Below are 9,686 nucleotides of genomic sequence, written 5' to 3'. Positions count from 1 at the left end.
TTGCAAGATTTACTGGCAGACAGTGACATCAGTGAACTGGTGTGGGATGCCTGAAAGAGTCGCTGACAGTGGGGTCCAGTGTCCCCCCCTTCCCCAAACACAAATCAGCACAATAACCTGAGACGAACATTCTGTGCCAGCAGAACCCCTCCGGGAGGACATCACCACAGGTGGTGAAAACCTTAGGGACCGCCCAGGGCATAACAATAGCCATAGCAGTCCACACGGCTGCTATGGGGCCTGGGGTAGGAGGGGGCTGTATTAGGGGGGCTGATTAGTAAAATACATTTTATCTTAATATAAAATGTAATTCTGCTTACTATTATTAGTGCTACTAGAACGTGTATCCCCTTTACTGCTCTCTAGCAATGTACTGACTATGCTGACAGCTCTCCTGCTGCTTGCCCTTGATACATACTTCATGTTAAGATCAATGACATATGTATTCTCAGCCGGGGGAACGCGTAGATTTTGTATAGGGCCCCATTATTTGTAACTATGCCTATATGTACATCTCAATGGAGCACAAGTGCCGCACTTGAGGTCCATTGATTGCTTCCTGCTGACCCACAACCAAAGATTCGTACCTGGGTATGGACAGAGGCTTGCGAAACATTCCACAGAAGCCTGTGAGTCGCACCCACGTTCCACGCTAAGCATGATCACTGTAACATTATATGCTTACACTTATGTGTACTTTGCTGTATTGTGTTATAACTTCTAAATGTAACATTACTGATTCTTATTGTTGGGTTTTGCTGCTTTTCTGTCCTCCCTCCCCCCTCCACTTGCCCTCTTATTGCCATCCATGCCTGAATACATCCTGTATTTTTTTTAGATGAAGACTGCATTTTGGAAATGGCATTCCTCCTGGACAGCTCAGAGAGTGCTAAGGAATACAACCACAACCAAGAAAAGAAGTTTGTATTACAAATGGTGGAAAAGCTGAAAGGAATACAGCTGGATTCCAAGCGTCCTTTTAGCTGGAGGATGGCTTTACTGCAGTACAGCAGCACCGTGCTCATAGAGCAGACATTCAGAGACTGGAAAGGGCCAGATAATTTCAAATCTCGCATTGCTCCCATTTCATATATCGGTCATGGTACATTTACATCGTATGCCATTACGAACGTAACCCAACTATATATGAATGAAGGTACGCACAAGAGTGTAAAGATAGCCATTCTTCTGACTGATGGAGTGGACCACCCAAGAAACCCTGATATTTTTGCTGCTACAACTAATGCCAAACAACATGACATTAAGCTTTTTACAGTCGGCATGACATCAGTAGCCCGGGAAACTGCTAATGCTGCCAAACTCCGCTTGTTGGCCAGTGTGCCCTCCACCAGATTTGTGTTTCACTTACAAGAAGCTGACATGGTGGATAAAATTCTGAAAGAAGTGGTATGTAAATATTTAAATGTTTTATTATGAAACACACTATGTATTTTTTCTATATGTTAGTAGTTGACCACTTTGAGGTCTACATACACCTCTTCCTCCCAACATGCTGAGATGACAGCACAAAGAATGCATTGCAGACAAAGGGCATTCCCTCATCAATGAAGGCCATAATGACTTAATATTCACAAAAATGGTTGATTAAACCTACATGATGTTTTTTTCATCACTATTTCACCTTTATACTGACTTTTTAAAATAATATATACAATAATGTAAACTAGGGATGCACCAATACCGTTTTTTCGGTATCCAATATGAGTACCGATATTTATATTTTGGTAATCGGAGATACTGAGTACTGATACCGGTACTTCCGCTAGCATGGAGCCGACTTCCCGGTCAAACAGGAAGCCGGGCAGCATGTCATTACCCGCCGCTTCTTGATTGCCGGGGAAGCCGGCCTCGCAGCCAATCAGCATTGAGCCAGCTGTTTAGCCGACTCAATGCTGATTGGCCGGGAAGCCGGCTTCACAGCCAATCAGCATCAAGCCTCTCAAACAGCATGGTGCCAGTTTTCTGGCCAATCAGGTAGCCGAGTAATGACTCGCCACCCGGCTGATTGGCCAGGAAGCCGTCCCCATGCTGTTTGGCCAGCCAATCAGCATCGAACCGGCAAAACAGCATTGAGCCAGCTTCCCAGCCAATCAGGAAGCCGGGTGGAGAGTCATTACCTATTACCCGGCTTCCTGATTGGCAGGGAAGCCTGCTCCATGTTCCCTCGTGGCACTGCCGGTGAGAGGAAATCTCCCTTTGACCGGAAGTTCCGGTATTGTTGGTAAGTACTCGCCCAAATATTCGTTATCGGCACAGATACTGATACTAGTATCGGTATCTTGCATCCCTAATTTAAAGGTTGGGTGAAAGGTTTGGTTTAGAAACACTTTTTCATTTAAAAAAGTACACTTACAGAGAGGTCTATATTTCAGACCAAAAAGCAGGACAACTGAGTAGGGTTAAAGGACAGGAAAGAACAGCCTGGGGCAATGTACACATAACAAATGCAGATATCAATGCATCCACACCAACAACCTATGACATCACTGAGGTCAATATAATTAACTAACAGCACCTCTAAGCAGGGTCTCCCCCCCCCTTACCCTCCACTGCATGGGTTAAATGCTCACTTGACTTGGGGGAGATAATCACAAAAACCTAGGTTATTCTTCACTCAGGCTTCTTCACAACTTTGTCGTTCCGCTGCTTTACTTGGCCTGCCCAGTTGCAGATCTCTGAAGTCATCACATATAATGCAGGACCAGCAGTTTTGCATTGTATGTGAAGATAGCAAGGGTCTGCCCACACCTCCAAGCACTCAACAGTGGAGGAGAGCACCAGCTGCCGGTAAAGGAAGGAATAAGGTAAGTATTTAAACGTACTACTTTCTCCTCCAAGCTAAACGGGCATTTATCCATGCAGTGCGGGTGACCCACAGCAAGGGTACATTTAATAGCAGTCTGGATTTGAACTTTAAAATTATTATAGGCCGTGACACATTATAAGTCCATGGATCTCACAGTGTACACTGCCTGTGTCTGAATACATACAGAAATACCATTATTACAGTATTTTTCAATCTTCACTGGAATAAAACCCAATCCCTTCATCTAATCTTCCTTTTCCCCTGACTTTAAAGCTTATCTCTGGCCAAATACCCCCCTTCCACCCCACTGCATGCGTGATTGACTTAACATGCTGCTCCCCCTCTTCCACTCTCAGTGTTTTAATTTTGTCAGCTTTATTTAGAAATACATTTTATATTTTTTTCAGAATACACAGCTTTAAATGTAAAATGTCTGGATCCATTTATAGCTACAGATTCTTAGATAATTGCCTCTATTATTATCCACCACTAACTAGCAGCTCGTATGCACAAAATTATTAGTTTACTCTGCTTTGCATAGATAAAGGTTAACTCAAGGCAATGAAAAGCTGCCTGTTTGTGAATCTTTAATCCTTTCTTAATTTAAACAGATATGGAAATGCAAAGACAAATCTATGTTAGCAGTCTTGCTGGAATAGATAAAAAATAATAGAACAGGTGAAATGAGAAGAGGAAATGTTGCTCAAGAGTTCCTTAAAGAAAGCCTATCACCAGACCATTCATTTCAACAAAAAACTTCCTCTAAGTTTATATGTGCTTTTAACGTATTTCAGGCATGTTATTTGCCTGTAAAAGCTTCCATTGTGTAGGCGTCCAAAAACCCTCAGTGCACTGTTGGGTGCTGCCATCTTGGATGTGATGTCAGCACCCTTAGCAGACTCATTACCGTCACTCAAGCAACACTCTCTTGTATTCCCCTTTGCTCTTCCCCAGGCTACTACATAAAAGGTTATGTAGGGAGGTTAAAGGAGAGGCGGAAGAGTTGAGTCAGCACAGAGAGTAATTACACACTCTTAGAACAGTAGAGGGCTATAACATGGCAGAAGCGAGGAGACTGTACTAAGGGATCGACTAGTCAATTTTTCTAGCAAATGTAAAGTCACATTGCAAGTTAGTAAAATAAAGTTTATGGAAATGAGAAACACAGAAAGTAGGCATTTAAAATGTTTCTGTGCTTTTACCTGTGTTGTTTTCTAAAGCTAGTGACAAGGTGTTTGCAATATGTCTAAAGGACAAACCACTGTTTAAACACATGTCAAGGCAATCCACTTCCCTTCTTCCTGCACCCCTCCTCCTTCCTTCCTTCTCTAGTCTCCGAGCTAGTAGATGCTAGTAGTTGTTGGACTCTTCCCTGTTCCTTGAGATCTTGTACTGAACAGGAAGTTCAGGGAAGCTGAGCTGACGAGAGTTAGAGCTGTTTGGAAACATGATGCCTGTAAGTGCTTGAGCAGAGATTTAGTGAAATGGATTGCTGGGCAATGTAGATTTGTTTGATCTGGCTTCATTACTGAAAAACATTTAAGAGTTCAATACTACCTCAACCTTTCCTGTATGGTATTGATTATTTTATAAATTGTTTGCTACAGAGCATGCCCTAACAATGGCCCTCTACTGTTACTCTATTCACATAATTCAAAGGAACCTAGTTTTGTACACATCATAAGCCACCTCTCTCTTAGCAGATGACAATGTGAATTTTGGTGTCTGAGCATAGTCTTTAGTGGGGAGCAAGAAAGGTTTTTTTTTTAGGGTCTTTAGCAATAATCCACTGTGGTAGTAAGTGGGTGCAGTCTATGCTGTGTTTCTTAACAGATATATGGATTTCAAATCTGCTCCAATTTATCAAGTGTATTGTGTAATTGTGTGGTTCTATGTTCCATGGGATTATTGGCTCTGATTCGAGCTTGCCTGTTCCCTGGGCCTATTTCCATTTAAGTGCAAATAACCATTTAGGAGCTGTAAGAATGTTTACTATTATTAATGTACAGGATTTTTACCGCACCAACAGTTTGCACAGCCCTATTTATGGAAATTTCTAGATATCTTGATGGGGGAAGGCTCTAAGTTTATAGGTAATTAGTTTGAGGGTCATTGCACATTGGAAAATTTTCTAAACAAGGAGTTCAACACAATGACAAAATGGTTGTATTATGCGGCATGTCCTCAATTTATGAATGAGATCACCAATGTGTTGGGCACAGCTTTGGTTGGGTATGTTTGAGTTGAGGAAATGTAGAAAGTCAGGAGTGTGATACCAGTGGAGTAATATTTGAATTGTTTTTATTGTAAAGTGTACATATTAAACTCAACAGACACTTAGTAATCAGCAGAAGGAGAGTAAAAACTATAAATGTAAACTGATTGTTAGATTACTATACAGGTTTTTTGGGAGACCCCCCTTCCCCAAGTTACTGTATGATCACTCCTCCTATGGGAGCAGATAATACCTCTTCTTCTAAAAATGTCAATCAACAGCCTAATCAAGTGAAAAGGCTTTTACCTATATGATGTTATTTAGCCCCATATACAGATTACATACAAATGAAAGTTTTGCATGTTTTCCTGTTACTTTTATCTCCACCACATTTGTCTATTTTGTGGACTGCACTTATTTAGGCCATGCCCACAATGATATGACACTACAACAATGAGGTCACATATACAGTATATTGTTTTTAGGAGACTGCATATTGGCACACCTCATGTAGACAGACACACAAATGCTAACTAGCTGCAACTTGTTAAAGTGGACCTTCCATCAAAACTGGAAAGTCCACTGCACTTATATCCCCCGAAATACAAATGGGATGAAAAAGCTTTATAAAAATAACCATTTACCAAAATAAATTAATGAAATAATGAAATAAATACTTACCTCACACCAGCTTCCAAAGCCTCTAGTTTTTGTATGATTTTTCTAAGCAATTTAAATTTAGGGGGTGGGAAGCTGTAGGGGAAACTTAATAAACAGTCTATAAGGGAGTTGAAAAGTATAACTGAATACTGTTTTTGGCATCTTATTAGTTTACTCAACTTACAGATACAACTTTCCACAAGTATTCTCTCAAATATATGTAGCATAATACTGTGGTCTAGAATGTTGTACTCGCTGTATTATTTAAATCTTAAAAAAACAATTATCACCAATTCTCTACCTGCTTTTCTTTTTAATAAGGATTTGTTGACCTCATCAGACAGCACTTACTAATTGCAGGTATATTGCTTATTTTTTATCAAGTTGGTAGCAAGTCACAACATGATTCACAACCATTTGAGTAGGTAACCATTATACATTTTATGGTTTACATATATATAAAGAATATACAGAAAGTAGGACTTCAGGGCATGGCACATTAGCTCCGGACACTGGTAGTATTCACACAATGCTAAGGGCAAGGGTGAACATTAACTTACTAATAAAGTGTATCCGGCACTAAAGCTCCCTGCGTTAACACTTAAAGGTAAACTTGGACTTGGTGCAAGTTGTCCTTTAATGAATGCAGCAACCCCCCTGATTGTATAACCCACCTGGTCTTATACTCACCATTGTCCTCCTCAATCCATTAATCTTATTGCGTGGGCCCGTCAGGAGTCACACAACCTGGCTTCACAAAAATGCTTGCCTGGTTCTCGTCTGCTTTTGGATTCCATTCCATTTTAGTTTTAGCATCGCAATTCCATTGAGGAGAGCCATAATCTGAAAGAGCACTGGAGGAGGCCATAAGTACAGCTCACCAAAGCAAAGAATAGGACTAAGTTGCACAAGGGCAAGCCAAAGACAATTTGGCAAGGCTGTGTAGCTCCTGAATGGGCCACACAGTAAAGATCACTGCATCAAGGATGAAGGTGATTATAAGACTAGGAGGGCTGCACTGGGGGAGAGATGGTATGACATTTATTGAAGGCCAACTGATACCAAAGTTACACTTATTATTTAACCCTCTCTCACCTAAATATTTAACAAGTAGATGACTTCTCCATAAGGGACTATGGAAAAAAAAAACCTCATTGATATCCTTTGGCATTAAATACACTAAGAAATTTTCCAGGAATACATGACACTAGTGTACTGCATAGGAGGAACATTCAACAAAGCCAACTAGGACAAAACACAAGAAGGATCTCACCATAGCATCATAAAGACTGACCAAGTTAGTAAAGAAATGTAATATTTGACATGTTGGCTACTGCTACATTAAGGGTCTGTTCACACCAGCAAGCAACGCTGAACAAACGCTGGTTTGCGCTGGCAGAAACAGTGCTGATGCTCTGATTCTGGCACATTGCACTGTTTCCTTTTTTTGTTATAATTTTGCAAGTGACAATTAATTCAGTTCAAACAGGTACAGCACAGTATGATGCAGTTCTTTTCTCAGTGTACAGCACTGCACCACAGTGGTGTGAGCTGCACCTTGCCTTGTATTTGCGTTGGGACTGCACTGGTAAAGGCTTCCAGCACAGTCCTAATGCATCTGGTGTAACAGAAGATGAGAAATATATGCACATTGTATTGGTAACCAGAGTCAGCATAAAGTATTAGATTCCTATGTGTTTTTTAATTTAATTGGTCTGTACCTTTTAAAGAATCTTCTGACCCAAAGAATTAGTATTACTAATAATTGCATGTATGAACATTTTCAACTGTTTGGAAACAGGAAGTGATGGAATCTCTTCACCAGGGACATGGCAAGTAAAAAAACAAAGGTTACAAACCTTCCCACACAGGCAAAAAACTACCACATATGCCCTCACTGAAAAGATTTTCTGTTACTACCTGTGTTGGGGACTGTACAGGAAATGAGGAAAAATCTCCCATGTGAGTACAAAGGTAGAGGTTTTAACTGTTCCACACTGCAGATGATTTTCTTCTGATATTTCAATAGTGTGTGGTTTCCATGTTGCACTTCACTGCTCTTGGCACAGAAAAGCTCCTGGCACAGGATGAATAGAGTCTCCAGAATAGCGGATATTAAAAGACATGACTTAGTTTAGGAGCTAGGTTAGTGTTAGGCTTTTGAAATTAAGTGCGGAAGAAGGTGGAGAGAACTAAAGCTGAAGTTTGATTTGCTTATAGTCTGTGTTCTCTCCTCCCCCAAAAACATGCTATTGACATTTTTAAATACACCCTTTTCCTTTTCAATATGCACCTTTTTTTTTAGACCTAGTGACATTATCACTGGGACTCTTCTAATGCACATTGTCAGTTCACAGTGTACAGCAAAATCACAGTAAGCAATGTTAGTACAGAAGAGAAGCCTGTACAACTGTGCGAGACTGAAGATAAGGCTGGAGTTCAGCTTTGAGTATGAATAATTGACTTTTTGGGCAAAATGGAATGAATTTGGAAGTGCATCTTGAACCTATCCTTGATAGAAGTAAACTCCTGTGCAGATTGTACTTGATATCAACCAGACTCGCAAAGATGTGCCTCGAATCCTCACCATATTGCTTTGGGCAGTGTGGATACTTGGGGCATAGGATCCATATTTGGATAGTGTCCAAAAGGGAAATGCTTCTGGACCCAGATGTTTTCTCATATAAACAATATACACTATGACTAATATTAATATCCTGAAAATGGCATGGACAGCCCTACCCAGGAATGTCAAAGTCTTCTCATAGACTTACTTTTTTTCAAATTTTTAGCAGCTAAAATATCAATTGCTGGGTGATGGAAAACTGCCATTTTGAGGCTTGATATTGCCAAAAACAAAATTTCCTGGAAAGACTCTTTAATATAATAATTGATAAAAAGACCTTTTTGAAAGGACGTGGAATTCCTAGATCAGATATGTACAAACACATGGCATGGGACTTTAATTAACTTACTAGGAGATGGAGGAAATCTAAATAAATACATGAAATGCTGTAGTCAGAGAATTGAGGGGCCACCCTGGCCGATGACGGTTTTTGTGGTTAAAAAAAAGCAATTTTTTTACCCCCTATCTTCTGTAAGGCTTTGTCGGTCTGGAGCAGCCTTGTGTGTCTTGTCAGTCATTGTCAATAGCCAATTTTAATTTCTATTCTGTTTCTTTACTTCTTTCTCAACTCTCTTGCGTATACCATACAGCACAGAAACTAGAGTTTCAGATTCCAGAAAGGAAGACTAAATATGACTTATGGACAAATAAACCACAGGAGGCTCACATGCAAACAACAATTGGTTGCAAAGTCTTATCTTTCTTTATTGACATCACAAGGATTTATTGAAAAATAGCAGCATACTTGACAATGGCAATTGTTATATTATTATTATTATTATTGTTATTCTTATATTATATTATTATAATATTAAACTTTAGGAGATATTGTAACTTTGTGACATGATACCTTATTTTATTATGAAATTCTGTTCATTAGTAATATTCAATGTATGTTTCACTGATTGAAACCCTGAAGAGAAAAAATTGACTTTTTGGATTTCCTGGACAGCGTTGGCAGTTTATTTGTTGCCCAGAGTTGATCTACACCCAGTCAAAAGAATGTAATGAAGTGAAGCTAAATAACCTCTGACTAATAGTGTGGGGATCTTAGAAAGGAAGCTTCAAAACAATTCCTAGGTTTCTCAGCTAGTTTCACAAAAGGGCTGATTTACTAATCCTCTATCTAGCATATAGCTGGGAGAATGCCATTTGCATGGCACTGCTGCCACTAGATGGTTGTGAGGAGCATAGGAATTGCTCTTTAGTGCCATCTAGTGACTGTAGTGCCCTGTGAATGGCATTCACCTCGCTATCTGCTGGGCAGAAGATTTATACACCAGCCCCAAAGGAAGCAACTCAGTACTGTGTGTCTGAGCATCTGGATTGCACGTATTGTCAATTATCATTATCAATGC

The 9,686-nt window shown here is 40.0% G+C and overlaps 1 protein-coding gene across 1 annotated transcript in view; it reads left to right on the top strand.

Moving 5' to 3' along the window:
• COL28A1 (collagen type XXVIII alpha 1 chain) overlaps positions 1-9,686 on the top strand; it is a 55,569-nt gene that overhangs the window by 3,392 nt on the left and 42,491 nt on the right. The window contains exon 2 of the mRNA XM_018573605.1: positions 839-1,407. Within this exon, the coding sequence (XP_018429107.1) occupies positions 839-1,407 (569 nt within the window). The remainder of the gene's footprint in view (positions 1-838; positions 1,408-9,686) is intronic.

The sequence above is a fragment of the Nanorana parkeri genome, unplaced genomic scaffold (genome assembly GCF_000935625.1).
Source record: "Nanorana parkeri isolate BGI_ZX_2015 unplaced genomic scaffold, ASM93562v1 scaffold2451, whole genome shotgun sequence".
In the NCBI taxonomy this organism is placed as follows: Eukaryota; Metazoa; Chordata; class Amphibia; order Anura; family Dicroglossidae; genus Nanorana; species Nanorana parkeri.
This window is presented reverse-complemented; position numbering and strand designations above follow the sequence as displayed.